At 38.1% G+C, this 22780-nt stretch overlaps 1 protein-coding gene across 1 annotated transcript in view; it reads left to right on the forward strand.

Moving 5' to 3' along the window:
• LOC126361189 (uncharacterized) overlaps positions 1-22780 on the forward strand; it is a 156788-nt gene that overhangs the window by 28061 nt on the left and 105947 nt on the right. Inside the window, exons 4-7 of the mRNA XM_050007770.1 lie at positions 1122-1220; positions 2312-2413; positions 10037-10138; positions 21387-21488. Of these exons, the coding sequence (XP_049863727.1) occupies positions 1122-1220; positions 2312-2413; positions 10037-10138; positions 21387-21488 (405 nt within the window). The remainder of the gene's footprint in view (positions 1-1121; positions 1221-2311; positions 2414-10036; positions 10139-21386; positions 21489-22780) is intronic.

Here is a 22780-nt window from a genome sequence, read left to right on the forward strand (position 1 = left end):
GCAATTAATGTGAAATTAGAACTAGAATGTAAAGACCAGACGGTAAATGCACCACATACACAGCTATGACTTGTTTCAACACTTCGTGGTCCTTGTTATCATCATTTCTTTGAGCACATTCTGTGGCTTGAGGTGTTAATTCATTTTGTATTTTATATCCTTACAGAATAGAAATTGTATTTCGTGAGTGATAAAAATTAGTTGGTCATGCAACTTCTGCATTTATGTATGACCAAAGCCATAACTTTCAATGCAAGTACAGTTTATACCCACAAACATAAAAAGTACATATAATTATTGTTGTTATTTCGTACTCAATAGAACATTCTTCTTCATGATCAAAGGCAACAGAAACATGTTTTATGTAAGTTTGCTGAAGTACTGAAGCAATGTTTGATGTATTTTTGTTTTGTTGAGGAAATTATTTCCTAATGCTATATAATAAACTTGTAAATTTATTGTTCTCTCTCTCTCTCTCCTCCCCCCCCCCCCCCCCCCCCCCTGCAACTTCCCTCTGTTTCACACTACAAATCAATGATTTTCAAATAAAACCTTTATTAAACATTAAAATTTCAGTATTACTTAAATACTATTTATTCTCAAGTAACAGGCAGGAGGATGATGCTGTAGAACAAAAGTGTTCTATAGGTTACTCAGCCCTTTATATATACTCACTCAGTTCACTATGTTCATTTTTTTGGAGGGATCTAGTAAGACACAAATCATATACATAAAGAAAGCAATTGTTGTGCGGGTCCAACCTTAACTGACCAAAGATACTAGGAAAGCATGGCAGTCTCAGGTAGTTTTACAACTCTATCTCTTAACTCAACAAACTGTATTATCTGTAAGACCAATCTTGCTTTATGTGTTGTTTGATAACAATGTTCTTTTTAGCCTTCAGGTCATATCTAAAGTGCAGTTCTGTAAGTATTTGTAACACAGTTGCTTTTTAAATAAATTTTGAGGGCTTCTATTGTCAGGTAATTAGTACTTCTACATTAATTAAGTTGTCCTTAATGACTGAATGCTTAGTTTAATATTCTTAACTATGATGACTGTTGCTTCACTGTTTTTTCAGTCTATATGTGATACATTATATGTTTGTTGTTATTATACAGGTACTTCTACCAATTCAAAAGAAACTGTGCAGACTCCAGTAAGAAAATCTTTTCATATTAAAAGGAGTATAGGGAAGGAAAAAGAAAATGAAGAACCAGGTATGTAAGCCTTTTTGACAGCTATTTTGTAAAAATACTGGAGGAATGCATTAATATTTTTGGCACCATCTCTGAAAAAGAATTAGGAACCTGAACTTCAGAATACCCACGGCGAACAATTTGAATGCAAACTATTCTACTTGTTTCAAGGCTTGGCGAGTTTAACTCCTATCATGCCTGTGTTTATGTATCAGTGGCTTGTGCATTTCATTGCACTGTGACACATGTTCTGTGTTAAACTGTTGGTCCCCCTTAACTAGTTATTTGGGCCGAATACAGGCACAGCATGACAGAAATTGTCAGACTGGGTGAAGAAAAGGCCTAACAGCAGTGTTTTTTTAATTATTATTACAAAACAGTTTGACTGCATTTCTAAAACAAACCCATACTGCTAGCAAACACCACTCTAACTCAAGAAGAAAAGAGTCAGTATCACCATTTACATCTTCGTTAATTGCAAGAAACTAAAATAACAAAATCGATATCACTGGATTTTTTTTTAAAGTGGTGATATAATAGAATACACCTTGTTTTAGCTGGGAGTAAAGATGATGAAATGCAAAGGAACTGGAATATAGCAAATCAGTCTATTTATAATTACAAAATAGTAATCATTGTTTATTTGCATAGTGTATATAACTAACTTTTTTAGTATCTGACTCTAGTGTAAGTAGTCTTCCGATCATTAGAAATATTTTTAAAAAAATTGTGTGTTTGTTATTTTTCTATGTAACCAAAAAGAAGTACCATGTAATATATTATACCTACTGTGAAAGTACAGCAGGGTCATCTTGAGTGATTAATGTTCTCCCCATCCCAAGGTGGTTTTACTGGTATTGTCTGCCCCACTATAGGTACAAGCCAGGTATTTTGTTCTGGTAATAGAAATGAATTTAATGCACTGTAATCACCCTCCAATAAGACCATACACAGTAAAGCATTATTCTGGTCAAAATGAAATTGGAGTTGAACATCTGTCTGCTTAAACTGTTTAGTTTTTGATTAATTGTTGCATTGCAGTTTGTAGAGTTAAAGGAATCATGAAAGCTACAGTGTTTGTCAATACTGGTACTTTTCTTTTCGTGTTTCAGGTGCACCCTTTATCTCAGTAGAAAATTTCCCAGATAGAAAATCAAGCCAAAGAAAATCGAATAAAAGGAAGAGCAAATGGGAGGAAGAAAATGAAGGAATGGGTATGTCATCCTTTTGTCAAATGCCAGTGTTAGTGGCTAAATAAATTAGAGATAAAATATGTTGATAATATTTTGTTGTCAGGTAGCAGTAAAACTAATGCTGCAAAGTAGTTGTGTTATAACTTCCTGCTCTTATGTGCCTCATGATGTGCAATGGGTTTGAGTGCTTGATGGTGCATGAGAAAGTCTGGAAAGCTCACAGTCTGTTGATAAAGCTTGTGCTGCTTTTGTGATTCGCATATCTTCTTCTAGGGAAGGCTCTGACTTACAATATGCCATTGAACAAACATTTTATTCCAGTGCCAAATGTGTCTAAGTATTTGATGTTGGATTTGTTATATGCAGGCTTGCAATTCCATTTACAGCAGAATCCATGTGGATCTGCAATCAACATAATGGTGATTGTGTGAGTGGCTGTAACTGCTACTGTTTCAGCAACTTTCATGCTCCTCAAATGAAACTTCTCTGTCTGTGATAACAGAAGTACTTCATTGTTGTCTTAAATACTGCATAGCAATACAGGTGTCTGATGTCACAAGTCACTTGTCACAATTTTCAGAGACAGCACTTGTCATTTGGCATCGTATAAAACTTGGTCCAATGTAAAGTTCAAAGAGCAAATCAGTCCTCAGGTTATGTATACCATTAAGATGGGCACACTGGTATTACTGCAGGCCTAAGATACATATAAACACAAAAGGCAGGCTCTGTGCAATGCTCTTGTGGCCGAGGGAGCTATCTTGCATGAAACATGCATCCCTGCCTGATTTGGCAATTACACAGATCAGTGATGTATTTAAAATGTCACTGTCTGTCAGAACTTCTAGAAAAGAAAAGTCATTCAAACATATGCATGTATGCAGATATTTCCTGGTTGTTTTCACAGTTTTCTCTTTGGAGCTGAAGAATATTTGTCGACTGCTGGGTTAACAGGCAATGTTGTAGAACAGTTACTTTTTGATCTAGAGAAACTCAGTTGAAAAGTGGGGAAAATAATTGTGACTATCCTCTCACAAAATTTTACAAGCCTAATTCAATCCATGGGTCAGGGAATTATTGATAATTACAAATGGTATCAGAAACAGTTTCTTCAAACCCTGCTTCTGAAGCTTTCATAGGATCCCATTACCATTCACATTACCCATGCTACATATAGGGCAGTCGAAGCTTTGAGTTAATTGGAGTAAGCTTCCTAAAATCAAACTTGCTGAAGATGTTGATGTTGTTGTTGTTGTTGTTGTTGTTCAGGCAGACAATGATGATTTTGTGCATAATGGTAAGCTGAGAGCAGTGATGTTGCATTATCATCCCCCCACAAAAAAGCAAATATAAATGAAATTACTATTTCACAGCACTATTACTAGTGGAATTTTGACTGTGATTCTGAATGAAAAAATTATTTAATATACAAACACATTACACTAATTTTATACATTAAGAAAATAACAATATAAAATGTAATAAACTATTTCTATTATTTTGGGTTGCTGTATTTTTGGGGCAGTGTAAGAACATTTGTGTATGACACATACATTCATGAGAAATTTTCACATTGATCTGCTCTTAGTAGTTTTATCTTCTTTTATGATATGCCCTATGAGAGCATGTTTGAATATGTATATGAATGTGTTTGAAATGATGTCACCAGTATAAACTTGGTGCTTAAGATTTCACAACTTCAGTTAAGTTTCGAATGCATAGCGTGCATCTGGTGCTTTTATTTTAGCCTATGGTTAACCGTGAAAATGGTTTGGTTATTCTTTTTCCCTCTCTTATGCAAAATAGATAAATTTGTGGAAAAATGAAGTGAGCCATCTACATCCAGTGTTGAAGACAAGGATGTACAATGACAGTTGACATTTAAATTATGATTTTTACCTCATTGGATGCACAGCGTGTTGTTTGATTTCACATTCTTTCTGACAGGGTGTATACGACCCAGGAGATCCGGGAAAAACCCGGGAATTTTTTCATCTGGGAGAAAACCGGGAATTTTTTAGAATTCCGGGAATTTTTCTTCGTTTTTGTTAGTAGTTAAATTTTTGTGATTTCGACTATTAAGAACCAATATTCTAACGAAGGATATTACTGTATCCCGCTTCTGCAGAATAATAATGCAGCAACAAAACGTGAACGAGAGGAAAAAAGGAAAATAAAACTTAAGTCACAAAGGAAATGCGCCATGTACAACAATAAAACACAGTTCTCATACAAGCGTCTGCGAACCAAAGTGTGTAAAGGCTTTAGGAAGAATATGCAGTGCTTCCTAACAACAAATTGCCTCCAATCAGCGGGACGTGACAGCTGTTTACATTAGATTCATTTGAGCAGTTGCAGGCGGGCTCTTGCGCATGCGCAGCTGAGTTGCGTATGAGTAGTACCTTCTCCCGCTTCTGGCTACAGATGTATGGCTGGGCGCCACTATCTAAATTGCTCCAGTTCGGAAATATCGTAGAGCCGGGGCTGATACACAGAGCAGTCTGAGTTGTAGTGGGGTGTTGGGTAGTCTCCACGTGACCTGTGTTTATGTTTAGTGATTTTGCTATTTCCTCTTCACTTATTGCTCTTACATTAAATGAAAACAAAATGAATTTCTGTGGCCGAGAGCTACCAAATGAATTACAATACGTTCGCATAATTACAGAATTTTTAGTTTCAGGTTTTATTTTGAGCTTTCTGGCAGTCAAGCGTCAATCGCCTTGCAGAACAATGAAGTTTTTTTGTCAGTTTGCTAAAGAGATTTGGCTTTTATTAATCTTTTCCGCTGAGGCAGTCAGTTTATTTGAAACGAAGTTTTTAATTTCTCACAGTTGGCTAGTTTCAGCTGTTCGCTGCATTTCAAGTGTGTTTTCCATCTTCTAGCTCGTATGGCATTGTGCCATAATAAAGAACCAAACACGAGATAATACAGTACAGGTACACCAGAAAATTTACATCCGAATCTGGACATACGATTGTGCACTTTAAGCTGAATTATGCATTTCAGTATGGTTCTCGAAATTGAAGTAACCTTTGAGGTCTTGTTTCTTTTATGACATAATGCAAGATCTTTTAATGTTTTACAGTACGAACATTCGGGCTTCCTGTGTCATCGTAGATATGCAGGCGCAGTGATGCCTGTTAGCTAGCGCTCTCTGGCAACTGCTAAAACGAACCAATTTCTAACAGGTCACGGGAAAATATTGCGAATGGTGGTTTGAAAAGTGTTACTTCAAAAGTAAATTTCCTTTTACGCAAGATGAACTATGTCAAGAATGCACGATGAATTTCTTAAATCACAGAGCATTTGACTCTCATTTAAAAATGAACTCTTTGAGGACGACTATCTAGAAGAATTTCGAGCCCAGAAGATCAGAAATTTACGTCATTATTAAAAATTTTACTGGCACATTTGTGTGATGTATCTTAAAGTGTAACAGGTGCAAAAAGATCATCATTATATGTAGAAGCTTAGCTCCTCTTGCAGCTTATTAATCTTAGGGACCAATATTATTTGTGAAAGCTTTGTTTTTCTTATAGCAACACTATGTACATTAATTTAAGCCATTATCTTTTCTTTTTTGTGTGTTCACGCTACTGAAGATTGATCTTTGTTATTGGTTAACTATGTCACATGTCCTATGCTGTCATCAGCTGGCGAGATCACGTGACAGGAGCAATGACTGGCTTACAAAAATGTGTCGTAATCTCGATTTCATTGCTTCGGAAAGTAACATGCTGTGTTTGGTGGAATTCAAATTTATACCTCCATAACATGAAAAAAATGCAGTGTACATGTTGCTGCACATCAAAGATCTTTCCAAAACGTGTCCCCCCCCCCCCCCCCCCCCCCCCCCCCCCCCCCGGGGTTTCGTTTTCTAAAGTGACGTCAAATTCTACGTCTATGTAGAAAACCATAAACATTCTAAGGTGATTCTTGAGTTTCTCCCGGCGTATTTGAAAATCAAAATATCCAGTTCCCCCTGAGCAGCCATAGCGTACGGATCTCCGTGCCGGCACGTTCACAGGAGCTCAGTCCGTCAGTTCACCTGATGATGGCGACATGTTTGATCGCCGAAATATTGTGCCCGTTGGACACTATAGACCGGCAGTACACCCGTGGATATTTTGATTAACAGAAAAGGTGTATTTTCAACCGGGAAAAATCCGGGAATTTTTTTTTTTTCCTTGTCCATGTATACATCCTGTCTGATGAAAGGTTGAAGCTATCAAAATTAGTTAGACACTTGAATAGCCAATATCTTGAATTTTTCAAAGGATAATTACATACTTGGAGAAATCAGCAACCTTTTATTTGTAAGCTGGCAGTGCTGATAAAAGTTTAGTTGAAATGTTTTATGTTGTAGCATTAAGAATACTAAGATATCCAAACCCCATTCAGTTACCAAAAATCTCATATTGCCTGCTGCTGTTGATATGTCAGTATTTTTGGAGCTGTGGAAGAAGCAAAATAACAGAGGAAAAAAAAATCTGCTTTCTAATAACACAATATCGAGGTATATCAACGAAATGGTTGACGATTTTTGGAGTCAGATAACTCATCAAGTGGATTAAAGTGAATTTTTCAGTATTCAAAACCAGAGAAGTAGTTGCTGTTTACCATATAGCGGAGATGCTGAGTCGCGGTAGGCTCAATAAAAAGATTCACACACACACACACACACACACACACACACACACACACACACACACACACACACACACACACACACACGCACGCACACACACACACACCTTGTAGTCACGTGTGCAGTCTGAGAGCTGAAACTACACTGCGAGCAGCAGCACCCGTGCATGATGGGAGTGGCGATTGGGTGGGAGTAAGGAGGAGGCTGAGTTCCCTGCAATTCATCCTACATTCCCGTAACCCTTGTGGCCTCAACCTTCGTTAGTCACTGTCCTCACCCATCCAGCCCCCTCCTTGTTCCCATTCCAGCACTACACAGACGTCATTCCACCGCCACACCCAGTTTTTTAATTTGTTTCTTTTTATTTTTATTTCTCTCCTTTCCGCTACTTACCCCTCCCCACCTTCTCTCCTGCCCTCCACCTAAACTGCAACACTTCACTGTCCACCACTCCCACCATACTATCCCTCCCCCTTCTCGTCCCAGCGTCCTCCTTACCCCCACCCAATTGCCACTCCCATCATGCACTGGTGCTGCTGCTTGCAGTGTAGTTTCAGTCAGCTCTCTGAGACTGCAGACATGAGTGCAAGGGGTGTGTGTGTGTGTGTGTGTGTGTGTGTGTGTGTGTGTGTGTGTGTGTGTGTCTGTGTGTCAACTTTCCTTCTCTGGTATTGTTACATTCCATCCTGGATTTTCCATTGTTTGATTTTTCAGTTTGATGAAACCACAGATGTAGCAAACATGTCTCAGTTCTTCTGTTTTTGTGAGGTATGTATGTAATAGACACATCACTCCTGTCATGTGATCTCGCCAGCTGATGACAGCATAGGACATGTGACACAGTTAACCAATAACAAATATCAATCTTCAGTAGTGCGAACACACAAAAAAGAAAAGATAATGGTTTAAATTAATGTACATAGTGTTGCTATAAGAAAAACAAAGCTTTCACAAATAATATTGGTCTCTAAGATTAATAAGCTGCAGTAGGAGCTAAGCTTCTACATATAACGATGATCTTTTTGCGCGTGTTACACATGTTGTTTTGCAAAAGAGTACCGGGTCTTGCAACTGGGCAATGCCATTTAGATTTTTTGTGAGGCTTCTAGAAAGTATACCAACATAGACTGACCAAAACATATTGCTGGTTGCTGAACTATACAATATAATGGGCAAAAATAAAATCTCTCTTTTTACCCATGTGGCAGGTATATGGTTATGAGAAGGGAAAGTGTCTGCCAGATATTGGAATTGGAAGATGAATTAATATTATTTTCCCAGGATAAACAAACGCCTTTTACAAGATAATTAGTGTATGTTGTTGGCTCTTACACTGTCAGTTTAATAAACAGCTCTTAAAAAGGTCATGTTCTGAGGAAAACTGACTTTAAAATGCACATTAATTGTAGAGAAAGTTTCAAAACAGCTTCTGTGATCAAATTACCAGTAGTCTTGCATGCAAAAATCGTGAATCGTAATTGCATAAATAATGTTCACTACATAAATATGGAATTTGTTCATGAAAATTATTAACATTTGGTGTGTTTTTATCATAAATATTGTTCTCTATCATCCGTGAAAGTGATTCGACGTGTTGTCATTGATTTCATATTGAAAGTAAGTCAGCCAATTGCGGACGCCGGGAGGCAGTGTTAGACTATGTATTGTTGCATTTCAATGAATGTGAATTTACAAGGATGTAATAAAACATGTTATTAATTACAAGTTTTTGTCATTAAGAATCTTAATATGTGGGTTATTAGCCTTCAAAGCAAAAATTTAGAAATGTTCCCAATCAATTTGGATTATATTGAGAAAAAATTGAATGAGTAAGATACAATTACTAACCACAGTTTAGAATGCTTACACATGCATTTCCATGAACTAAAAACTCTGTTGATGAAGTATTTCCGATAAGATAAAAATGAGTTCTCAAAGTGATGGGTACTGAATCTCTTCAGTGGAAGTATTGTTGCAGCTGCTGCTAAGTTATCATATGAGATTCATGACCAGGTCATCGAAGGGCCTGCTGACAAAACGCTAAAACTGCAATTTACATCTGCAGATTTAAATAAGTTTTAGCTTGCTTATCAAAATGAGTATTAAAATTTTGTCACAGAAGCATTGAAAATATTAGTCTGTTTTGCAATGTCTTGGGTTTATGAAAAAGACTGTACACTGTGCTAAAATCTACATATAGAAATCAACTTTTATCACTAAAAAACAATTCACTTTTGTGTGTTCCTAATGTAGATCCACAAAAGGGGAAACTCTTGAGTGAAAAATAAATGCAACCATAACAGTCATTAATTTCTTTTCATTATATTTGTACTTACTGTAAGTAAAATGTTTGCAGTAACTACTTTTTCTTCATAAAGTGATTTCACTATTGTTTAGGTTACTTCTTGACCCCCTTTTAATATCACTGTGGCCCCTTTGGGGACCGTAACTGCCAGGTTGAGAAACAATGACTTAGAGATAGTAAGCAAAGATGTTCATGGAGGAGGAAGAAAAGTCTAGTGGTAATCAAAGTGCTGCAAGGGAGTTGGTTGAATCAATGAGAGGTTCTGTAGCACTTGAAACTGCCATAACATTTGTGAAACATGAATTGACAACCTCCTGAATGGTCATTTTTATATTAAAAAGAGAAAGTACAATATTGAACAAAGATAAGGTCTTTCTTTCCAAATACGTATTCATTTATGTTGTACCTCTGTTCTGTAGTTCCATTTTATTTGTCAGAAAATGTATGTACTTAGCATTATTTGCACCTAAATATTTAGTAATTTTTGCTGCCAGCATAGCTGAAATGAAAACTTGTGCATAATTAAAATTTGTTGGAAGTGAATTCTTCTGAACCATCTTGAGTAAGCAGTCTCTGCTGTGGAGGATTGTATTGTCAAAAGTGTTAATGTAGTTATATAACTGCAGAAAATTTTGTTACATTAAATAGTTTTGAGTTGAATAACACATACATTGCTCATTCCTTTTGCAGTTGTAACCAGTCATTTGGCAGAAAATCCACAGACTCCAAACAGTAAGTTGAGCCTTACCAAAAAAAGAAGGAAGAGCATGCAAATTTTAAATGAACAACCAGGTATGTATTTCCTATCACCAGCTCAGGGAAATAGGAGTCCTTAAATACTGTCAGTATTTTGTCTTCAGTCAAATGTACTATGAACTTGTTTTTGCTGAAAAGGCAGGATGATGTTTGTTGTTCTGTTTGAGAGGTGCCACTAGTCTGTGGTAATGAGGCTGCAAAACAGAATGGCGAGTGAACATCATTTTGCATTCAAGTATATCATTGCTGAGGGCAGTTATTACTATGTGAGTGTGAGGACCTGAATGTGAAAGAATAAATTTTAGAGTATGCGGGCAATGAACCTTTTCAAGCAATTGGAAAGAGATGCAGTTCATTCCCATTTTACGAAGGAATTTGGAATAACCCGTATAACCATAGGCCTGTATTGAGGACATAAATTTCTTGTAGAGTAATGGAATATATTTAATGCTTGTGTGTTATGACCTCCTTTGGAGAACATAGGTATACTCTGTTGGAATCAAACAGAGAACTTGCATAACTTAACTCACACTATTTCATCCTCAAGACTGAAAGACTGGAAGTAAGCCATCAAGATTTTATTTCTTTTCCTTGACTTCTGTAAGGTAGTTTTTTCCACACTTGCCTAGTGAAATAGATAAGATTTTATGGAATATTAAACCTGGCTAGATTCAGTACTTCAAAGCAAAGACCATATTTACCTGATTACAAGACAATGTTTTTTTTCCCCAAAAATTGTCATTCAAAAATTACGTGTCGTCTTATATTTCCAGATTAAACTATTTCTGCTGAGGCCAACATTTTTACATTGTTTAGTAGAGTATGTGGAGGTAATTCATAGGCATCATTTTACATTTAGCAATGAAGCTTTGGCTACTGAGGTCACATACAGATTTATTTTGAAGAATTCAGATGGGCAGAGCTTGACAAACAATATGTTTACTTAAACTTTTGGCTTGACTTTTTTGGGTTCATAAACATTTAATTTTTATCTGTTATTACTTTTATGTTGTAATTTAAAGTACTGGCACATTCCATGACCTTGGAGATTTACTCCTCAATTTGGTCCTATGGAACATGATGTGTAAATAAAATAAATAACAAGTTCAATATTTCCTGATACACCAAAGCTCTCGATACATTATCAACATTGTTTGAACAATCACATGAATTCGACTTGTGCAGCGCAAGTGTAAGAATACACTAGCAATCCAGCTCCTCAGTTACCTGACTCAAGGCCACTACATTGTGTGCTCTGCTGTGTAATATTCATCTTTGTAGCCCATTCCTGTGCTGTGCCATACCTTGCACCTGTCTGCAACATTCTAAAACTACTTATTGTTGTGGTCTTCAGTCCACACTTTTCTATCCTGTGCAACCCTCTCCATCTCTGGGTAACTACTGCAACCGACATCCATTCAGGCATACATATTCAACTCAAACATTGGTCTCCACCTACAAGCTTAACTCAATACTCTCTTCCATTACCAGACTGATTATTCCTTGATGTCTCAGTATATGTCATAACAATGCCATGAATCATCTTTTCCCTCAATTTGATTTAGTACACTCTAGGTAGCTATGCTTTGCACCAAGCTAATCTTCACCATTAAGCCATAGCCTCACATTTCAAAACCTTTCATGCTCTCCGTGTCTTAATTTTGTATTGTCCAGGTTTCACTTCTGTACAAGCTTAAACTCCAGCAAATACCTTCTAATGGTCACAGTTGGTGTCAGATAAACAATAAAACAAACAATGTAAGTTCTTCATGTTGCTTTCGAGGGACTGAAGCAAGGGAGGTTTCACAAATTCAAGTAGCATAAATTACATGAGAAATTATCCGAATAGAAGTGCTGGGAATAAAGAGGAATTTTCCAACTGCACACTACATGAACCTAGAAGCAAGGACTGACTTGGGTGGAATATTTCCTGTAGTGTCTGACAAAATATTACTTTTTTATCAATGTCACATGATCATGGAGGAAACTGCATAACTATAAGTTAGGCCTTATGTGCAACTTTGGTTAGCAAAATAAGATGATGCGACACTGTATGTATTAGATAATGAATCCATTTTGCATCTACATGTAGAGGATCACCTTTAATAAGTTTTGTGAGTGATATTAAAGAAGCCGTAAAATTCTTTTCTTTGGATGCAACAGAACAAATAAGAAGGAGAACCTGCTGTGCTGTTTTGAAAGCTCCTCAATGCAGTAACTTAACTTCCACAGAAAGGGCAGTAATATGATGTGACGTCTTCGATAGGACCCTGAGACAGTGATACTGAAAGCTGATAAAGATAAAGCAACGGCTTGTTACCTCATAGTGTGTAAGCTGATAAGATATAATATATCCTTAGGAAAATTGATTACGATCCTACAGGATGTGTGCATTGGAAGGCTTCTGCACTCCAGAATTCTTACTTCTTACCTCAAGAGTCCAGTTGGGCTTTTCTTGAGAGTAAGTGGCGGTCAGTGGTGAGTTCGCATTTTTATAGGTCCAAGGCAAAAGTGAGATATGGCTGGATCCGTATCCCGTAAGAACAGGTACCAGGTGCTTCCCAGTGGTACCACATCTGAACCAGCCCAGGATGCCTCTCGTTTTGGACCTGTGGTCAATTTTCCTGCCCAGTTTGTCAAGTGTAAAGGACAGTTGGGCTATGTCATGAAAGATCCAACATTAGGCAGGTAACGGAACCTCTCAGGTAACTAGCAGGCAGATCAGAAAAAGTGCCTATATGCACTCAGTATGTTTGTCAGGAGATCTTGTCAGATACGTGGAGGCAGTTCTGCCAGGTGCTAATGAATGCACTGGATGCAACCAGTTGAAATTTGTGGCTTATGTTGGCACAAATGAAGCCTGCCACTTGGTTTTGTGGCCATCCTCAGTTCCTATCAGTAGTTGGCTGATTTGGTGATTGCAGCTAGCACTGGACACAGGATTCAGGCTAAGCTCACTATTTGTAACATTGTTCACAGAGTCAGTTGTGGTCCCATGCATTGGAACAAAGTGGAAAGTCTAAACCAGAGGCCCAACAACATTTGATCCAAATTTGTCAACCTCCACTTTCAGGTGGAGATCCCGCTTTGCTTCTCAACACGTCAGTCACAAATGACAGACAGGAAGCAGCTATTAGGGCATCGGAGTACATGTGCCGTATGCATGTGAACTGCCTGCTGAAATGGAAGATAAACCAGTCTTATTATGCGGTCCTGGCAGATTGAGGATAGAGAAGTTTAATATTATATTAGTAAACTTCAGGAGCATGTGTGGTAAGGTCTTATAATTAATATCACTTCTTAAAGGTAATAATGGCCAGATAGTATCAGGAACAGGATGTTAATAAAACTGGAAGTGAATAGCAATGAAATCCCAAATACGTATTAAAATATTCATTGTAAGGATTAGTTAGAAGCCAGCTGTGGCAACAGATTTATTGCAGTGCAAAATTTGGTAATGGCTAGTGAGGTTATTACAGATGCTGAATGCGCAATAACCTAGTAAAAGTTGGGTAAAAAGGATTCTTTTAGAGACTACCTGCATCAATAGCTTTACTAGCAGAGTGCTTCAGACAGATCCCGCAGCATTTTGTGAATTATTTTCCTGATCTCACAGTAATAATGGAGGGGTGGGGGGGTTGGGGGGGGTGAAAGGGAGACTTCAGTTTGTCCACTGTACAATGATGGGGGTTCATAACAGCAAAACTGGTACCAGTGACAGTAATTCATGTGACATTGTTCCGAATGCCTTGTCTGGAGGGTGCTTTGAGCCTGAACCAGTTCACGAGTGCAATGTCCTTGACATCCTAGCTACAGAACTGAATGAAACTGGATAATGTAGAGCAGGGCATCAATGATCATACAACTGTAATGCAGCAATGATTTCAGGTGTTACAAGGAATGTTAAAAATGGTAGAAAAAAATCAGTGCTGAGGAAGTAGAAGTGGAGCACAGATGAAAAAAATTCAAAAGCATCTTTCAGTATGCCTTGGACAAGTATTGCTCGAGCAGTGCTTTGTTGTTGTTGTGGTCTTCAGTCCTGAGACTGGTTGGATGCAGCTCTCCATTCTACTCTATCCTGTGCAAGCTTCTTCATATCCCAGTACCTACTGCAACCTACATCCTTCTGAATCTGCTTAGTGTAGTCATCTCTTGGTCTCCCTCTACGATTTTTACCCTCCACGCTGCCCTCCAATACTAAATTGGTGATCCCTTGATGCCTCAGAACATGTCCTACCAACCAATCCCTTCTTCTAGTCAAGTTGTGCCACAAACTTCTCTTCTCCCCAATCCTATTCAATACTTCCTCATTAGTTATGTTATCTACCCATCTAATCTTCAGCATTCTTCTGTAGCACCACATTTCGAAAGCCTCTATTCTCTTCTTGTCCAAACTATTTATCGTCCATGTTTCAGTTCCATACATGGCTACACTCCATACAAATACTTTCAGAAATGACTTTCTGACACTTAAATCTATAATCGATGTTAACAAATTTCTCTTCTTCAGAAACGCTTTCCTTGCCATTGCCAGTCTACATTTTCTATCCTCTCTACTTCGACCATCATCAGTTATTTTGCTCCCCAAATAGCAAAACTCCTTTACTACTTTAAGTGTCTCATTTCCTAATCTAATTCCCTCAGCATCACCCGACTTAATTCGACTACATTCCATTATCCTCGTTTTGCTTTTGTTGACGTTCATCTGATATTCTCCTTTCAAGACACTATCCATTCCGTTCAACTGCTCTTCCAAGTCCTTTGCTGTCTCTGACAGAATTACAATGTCATCGGCGAACCTGAAAGTTTTTATTTCTTCTCCATGGATTTTAATACCTACTCACAATTTTTCTTTTGTTTCCTTTACTGCTTGCTCAATTACAGATTGAATAACATCGGAGATAGGCTACAACCCTGTCTCACTCCCTTCCCAACCACTGCTTCCCTTTCATGCCCCTCGACTCTTATAACTGCCATCTAGTTTCTGTACAAATTGTAAATAGCCTTTCACTCCCTGTATTTTACCCCTGCTACCTTCAGAATTTGAAAGTGAGTATTCCAATCAACATTGTCCAAAGCTTTCTCTAAGTCTACAAATGCTAGAAACGTAGGTTTTCCCTTCCTTAATCTAGCTTCTAAGGTAAGTCGTAGGGACAGTATTGCCTCATGTGTTCCAACATTTCTACGGAATGCAAACTGATCTTCCCCGAGGTCGGCTTCTACTAGTTTTTCCATTCGTCTGTAAAGAATTCGTGTTAGTATTTTGCAGCTATGTCTTATTAAACTGATAGTTCGTTAATTTTCACATCTGTCCACACCTGCTTGCTTTGGGATGGGAATTATTATATTCTTCTTGAAGTCTGAGGGTATTTCGGCTGTCTCATACATCTTGCTCACCAGATGGTAGAGTTTTGTCAGGACTGGCTCTCCCAAGGCAGTCAGTAGTTCCAATGGAATGTTGTCTACTCCGGGGGCCTTGTTTCGACTCAGGGCTTTCAGTGCTCTCTCAAACTCTTCACGCAGTATCGTATCTCCCATTTCGTCTTCATCTACATCCTCTTCCATTTCCATAATATTGTCCTCAAGTACATCGCCCTTGTATAGACCCTCTATATACTCCTTCCACCTTTCTGCTTTCCCTTCTTTGCTTAGAACTGGGTTTCCATCTGAGCTCTTGATGTTCATACATGTGGTTCTCTTATCTCCAAAGGTCTCTTTAATTTTCCTGTAGGCAGTATCTACCTTACCCCTAGTGAGAAAAGCCTCTACATCCTTAAATTTGTCCTCTAGCCATCCCTGCTTAGCCATTTTGCACTTCCTGTCGATTTTATTTTTGAGACGTCTGTATTCCTTTTTGCCTGCTTCATTTACTGCATTTTTATATTTTCTCCTTTCATCAATTAAATTCAATATTTCTTCTGTTACCTAAGGATTTCTACTAGCCCTCGTCTTTTTACCTACTTGATCCTCTGCTGCCTTCACTACTTCATCCCTCAAAGCTACCCATTCTTCTTCTACCGTATTTCTTTCCCTCATTACTGTCAATTGCTCCTTTATGCTCTCCCTGAAACTCTGTACAACCTCTGGTTCTTTCAGTTTATGCAGGTCCCATCTCCTTAAATTCCCACCTTTTTGCAGTTTCTTCAGTTTTAATCTACAGGTCATAACCAATAGATTGTGGTCAGAGTCCACATCTGCCCCTGGAAATGTCTTACAATTTAAAACCTGATTCCTAAATCTCTGTCTTACCATTATATAATCTATCTGAAACCTGTCAGTATCTCTAGGCTTCTTCCATGTATACAGCCATCTTTTATGATTCTTTAACCAAGTGGTAGCTATGATTAAGTTGTGCTCTGTGCAAAATTCTACCAAGCGGCTTCCTCTTTCATTTCTTTGCCCCAGTCCATATTCACCTACTATGTTTCCTTCTCCCCCTTTTCCCACTACCAAATTCCAGTCACCCATGACTATTAAATTTTCCTCACCTTTCACTATCTAAATAATTTCTTTTATTTCATCATACATTTCTTCAATTTCTTTGTCATCTGCAGAGCTAGTTGGCATATAAACTTGTACTACTTTAGTAGGTGTGGGCTTCGTATCTATCTTGGCCACAATAATGAGTTCACTATGCTGTTTGTAGTAGCTAACCCGCATTCCTATTTTCCTATTCATTATTAAACCTACTCCTGCATTACCCCTATTTGATTGTGTGTTTATAACCCTGTAGTCACCTGACCATAAGTCTTGTTCCTCCTGCCACTGAACTTCACTAATTCCCACTATATCTAACTTTAACCTATCCATTTCCCTTTTTAAATTTTCTAACCTACCTGCCTGATTAAGGGATCTGACATTCCACGCTCCGATTCGTAGAACGCCAGTTTTCTTCCTCGTGATAACTACATCCTCTTGAGTAGTCCCCGCCCGGAGATCCGAATGGAGGACTATTTTACCCAAGAGAACGCCATCATCATTTAATCATACAGTAAAGCTGCATGCCCTCGGGAAAAATTACGGCCGTAGTTTCCCCTTGCTTTCAGCCGTTCGCAGTACCAGCACAGCAAGGCCGTTTTGGTTATTGTTACAAGGCCAGATCAGTCAATCATCCAGACTGTTGCCCCTGCAACTACTAAAAAGGCTGCTGCCCCTCTTCAGGAACCACACGTTTGTCTGGCCTCTCAACAGATACCACTCCGTTGTGGTTGCACCTACGGTACGGCTATCTGTATCGCTGAGGCACGCAAGCCTCCCCACCAACAGCAAGGTCCATGGTTCATGGGGGGAGGAGCAGTGCTTTAGGGTATGGGAAAGAGCAACCGTGATTTAATAGCAATGATAGAAAGTTGCTAAATGAACAAAGAGGACCTCAGTGCAGATGTAAGAGTAGTCAAAACATACCTGACAAACAAAAGCTCAATGAGCATAAAGAAAGCAATTAGAGAAGTGATCATCGACTTCTAACATAAAATTTTACCATGTGATCTAATAACCCTATGAAATTTTGGTCTTTTTTAAATCAGTACATGGATCGAAATCACCTATTCAGTAACTCAGTGGCCATTCTGGCACCGAAAAGTACGGATGCCGAAATGGCAGCTCTTAGTGATGGAAAGGTATCAGGAACTGATGAGGTACTTATAGAATTGTATAGAGACTACGAGAAAGAATTTCCTCCCTGTCTAGCAGCAGTTTATCGTAGATTACTAGAGTAGCAAAGGATACCTAGTGGCAGGAATAAATCTGTGGTAATTCCCAGTTTCACAGAGGATTATTGGACTGATACAAATATTTATGGGCCTAAGTCATTGATGTGAATATGTTGTAGAATTGCAGAGCATGTTTTATTTTCATTTATTATGACTCTAGTGTTGGAGAGCAAAAATGTCCTCAAAAAATTCATGTAGATTCCGCAAACAGAAATCTTGTGCAACCCACCTCACTCTGTTACTCCACGAGATCCATGGCGCTGTAGACATCAGCACTCGGGTTGGTGCAATGTTCCTTGATTTCAGAAAAGACAGTTGCACTGTCATTTAGTGAAACAACTAGGAGCTTACAGAGTATCAGATTACATTTGTGACTGGTTTAAAGACTTTTTTGCGCAACACAACACTTCATTCTTGAAGGGAACAAACTCATATAAGTGGCAGTCAGAAACAAGTTTGAAAAACTTGTAATGGTGTTCCTGGGTACATTGTGTTGAGAAAAAATTCAATACATGCTGCTGTTGCAAAGCTAATTAGCATCGAAGTTTCCCAATCAGGCTGTTGCACGCACAAATTCAAGTGGCCCACCAGATGCAGTTACCGTCAGTTGTGTCATAGGTTAGATGATTACACATGAGACTGCTCAGCCTTTGGCTCGGGTTCAATCTTTAACCTGACCCCAGGCCATTTTTAGTATTCCTGTCTTATTTAGTTTTAAGAACCAGGCGAAGAACGCATTTGGTGACATGGTCTATGGTGGGCCACTTGAATTTGTGTGCACAGTGGCCTAACAGGATAACTTCAGTGCCAATTAACTCTGAAACAGTTGTAATGTTATAAACAAAATTTATTATTTTGTGACTATAAGTGTAATGTAATAATATAAAATATGAGCTGTGACTTATAAAAAAAAGAAACACACATTAATGCAATGGCTCAGCATAAAAGAGGAAAATGTTGAGAACAAATGGAAAAAATTCAAAGACACCATTCAAATGCTCTAGACAAGTATGCTCGGAGTAAGGTTTTAAGGGATGGGAAAGATCCACCATGGTTTAATAGCCATGTTAGAAAAGCGCTTGGTAAACAAAGAGCACTTCATCTCAGATTCAAGGAGAGAAAAAACCTAGCTGACAAACAGAAGCTGAACATAACGAAAATGGGCGTAAGGAGAGCAATGAGAGAAGCGCTCAATAGTTTCGAAAATAAGCTGGTGTCAACTGACCTGAGTAAAAACCCTAAGAGATTTTGGTCGTATGTAAAATCAGTAAATGGGTCAAAATCATCTATTCATTCTCTCAGCCATCACACTTTCCCCGAAATGAAAGATAACAGAGAGAAGGCCGAAAAACTGAATTCGGTCTTCTGAAGTCGTTTCACCATGGAAGATTGTAACACAGTCTCTCCTTTCAATCATCGTACGGACATTGAAATGACAGATATTGAGATAGCTGATCACAGAATTGAAAAGCAACTACAATCACTTAATAGTGAAAAGATGCCAGGACCAGATGAGATATCTATAAAATTCTATAAAGATTATGCAATAGAACTTGCTCGCCTTATAGCCGTAATGTATCGTAGATCACTTGAGCAATCAAAGGTACCTAATGACTGGAAAAAAGTGCAGGTCATTACCATTTTTAAGAAAGGCTGTAAGACTGATCCACATAATTATAGACCTACATTGTTGATGTCAGTTGTTGTAGAATCAAGGAACATTATGACATTTTCGTAAAATGAACATCTCTTCTATAAAAAATCAACATGGATTCCGCAAATGGAGATCCTGTGAAGCCCAGCTCGCCCTGTTCCTCCATGAGATGCACAGCGCAGTGGACAATGGCACTCAGGTTGCTGCCGTGTTCCTCGATTTCAGTAAGGCATATCACACTGTCCTGCATTACTGTTTAATGAAAAAAATATGAACTTACGGAGTATCGTAGCAGACTTGCGATTGGATTCAAGGCTTTCTTGCAGATAGAACTCAACACGTCACTCTTAATGGAACAAAATTGACAGGTGTAAAGGTGATATCCAGAGTACGCCAGGGAAGTGTGACAGGACCGTTGCTGTTTACAATACATATAAATGATCTATTAGAAAGTGTCGGATGCTCTTTAAGTCTATTCCCAGATGATGTAGTTGTCTGTAATAAAGTAGCAGCACCAGAAGATAGTAAGAATTTGCAGAGCGACCTGGAGAGAATTGACGATTGGTGCAAGCTTTGGCAGTTGACCCTGAATGTAAATAAATATAACATATTGCATATGCGTAGGGAAAGAAATAGACTACTGTACAGCTATACTGTTGACAAACAGCTGGAGACAGCATCTGCTGTAAAATATCCAGGCATAACTATACAGAGTAACCTTAGTGAAATGAAATGACCACATAAAACAGGTAGTGAGAAAAGCAGTCACCAGACTCAGCCTCATCAGAAGTAGTTTAACGAAATAAACTCATCCACAAAAGAAGTGGCTTATAAGGTGCTTGTTCGCCCGATTCTTGTGTTGTTCGTCTATCTGGGATCCCTATCAGGCAGGACTGATAGAGGAGATAGAGGAGTCGGTGAACATATTACCCCCCCCCCCCCCCCTCCCCAAACATATCACATATTGACGACGAGGAGAAAATTCGAGAAATTGAAGCCAATACAGGGTTGGAGGGATCAGATGGTGGTACCGAAGATGGCTTGTGGAGTGTGATGTAGTTGTAGGTGTGCATCTTTCTGCACTATCACTCAGGTTGTGTGTTAAATTGTGGGTCCCCCGTAACTAAGTATTTAGCCCAAATAAGGCCAAGACAGAATACACAGCATGACCAAAATTATCAGAGTGGACGAATAAAAGGACTAACAGAAATGTTTTAGGTTCGTATTATGACAAAGTGTAGTTTGACTGTATTTCTAAAACAAACACGTACTACTAGCCAACACCACACTAATTCAAGAGGAAAAGTGACATTGTCAGCTTTTACATCTTATTTATTTGCAAGAAACTAAAAGAACAAAATCAAAATCACTTGATTTCTCGGAAGGAAAAAGAAAATGTTGCTACTGTCAGAATGTACCAGGACTGGAATGCACTAATTTAATGTTATTAATATTTTCAAAATATCAATTCACTGCTTACACATTTCGTGTATAGCTAAGGTTTTTAGTACCTGGATTCATAAGTAGTGTTCTGATCATTAGAAATAATAAAAAAACTGTATGTTTGTTATTTTTCTGTTTAGCCAATTAGGTGTACCATATAAACATTACACCCGTTGTGTGGAATGTGGTGACTTGTAGGAGGATCCTCTTGAATGGTGAATGTTCTCCTCCTCCATTATAGGAACAAGGCCGGTATTGCACTTTCCAACAGTGGAATACTAATTCATTGCATTGCAATCATCCTTTTCAAGTTGACTTTGTGGTTGAACACTTATTTGTTGCAGCTGTGCAGTTTTTCCATTAACAGTTGCATTGCAATTTACAGAGTTAAAGATAACATGTAAGATGCCGTGTTCTCTTTGTGCGTAACACAACAGGATTAGTCAGTACGGCATTTTTTCTTTCCATTTTTCAGCCGTACCCTGTGAATCAGTTGAAAATTCTCTGAATGGAAAAACAAGCCAAAGAAAAATAAATAAAAGGAAAAGCAAGTTGGAAGAAGAAAATGAAGTAATGGGTATGTCATTCTTTTATCAAATGTATTTTTTTGCTGTGTAATTATAGAACTATTACTGCTAAGTGGTTTGTTATAACTCAACGTTCTAGTGTGTCGTGTGATGTGATTGAGTGCTTGTTGATATATGAGAAGGTTTGGAAACATCACAATGTGTTGAGAAAACATGTGCTATCTCAGTAACTTTGGCATTTCACATTTCTTCTTCTAAGAAGAAAACCAGGCATTCTCAGGGAATTTAGACTTTCCAGTAAAATTCGGGGGAAATCTTAGAGAAATTTGTGTTTTCATCCTAACATTATACTTTAATTTTATAGAGTTTCATAATCATAAATATGAAATGCTTTAATGTTTTAAAGTGTGTTAATTATATGAATATTATTATTTATAAATTATTGATGTTTAAAAACTGCAGTTGAAGTACTGCCAATTCATTGTAATGTGAGATTTCCCACCCTGTTAATTTATCAGAGGAGGGTGTTTTTCTGGATGAGGTATCGAATATATTGCTTCCTCCTACTTATACCTCCCGAGGAGATCACAAATGTAAAATTAGAGAGATTCGAGCGCGCACGGAGGCTTTCCGGCAGTCGTTCTTCCCGCAGACCATACGCGTGTGGAACAGGAAAGGGAGGTAATGACAGTGGCACGTAAAATGCCCTCCTCCATACACCGTTGGGTGGCTTGCGAAGTATAAATGTAGATGTAGATGTAGAACTGCTTTTGTCATGATTAGCCTGGAATCCTCAAGGGTATTATTATTATTTCTTTCTTATCTCAGACGTTATGTCTGGTTAAAAATGGAAAGTGACGCAGACCTTCATCAAGCGTGACTTCCTTTTAACTGTACGGTATATGTTACATTGCATTTAGGAACTTTCGGGTAATTGAACATGTATCAATAATTACGGATTTCTGTAGTCGTATGTATAAGTTTGGATGTAGCTGTATTGCATTGATGTACTGGTAGATATTGTGTGGTATGACTCCTGTTGTTGATAGTATAATTGGTATAATGTCAACTTTATCCTGATGCCACATATCCTTGACTTCCTGAGGCAGTTGGATGTATTTTTCATTTTTTCCCCTGTTTTCTTCTGTATATTTGTTGTATTGGGTATGGATATTTCGATTAGTTGTGTTAATTTCTTCTTTTTATTGATGAGTATGATGTCAGGTTTGTTATGTGGTGTTGTTTTATCTGTTATAATGGTTCTGTTCCAGTATAATTTGTATTCATCATTCTCCAGTACATTTTTTGGTGCATACTTGTATGTGGGAACGTGTTGTTTTAT

This window comes from Schistocerca gregaria, chromosome 1 (assembly GCF_023897955.1).
Source record: "Schistocerca gregaria isolate iqSchGreg1 chromosome 1, iqSchGreg1.2, whole genome shotgun sequence".
NCBI lineage: Eukaryota > Metazoa > Arthropoda > Insecta > Orthoptera > Acrididae > Schistocerca > Schistocerca gregaria.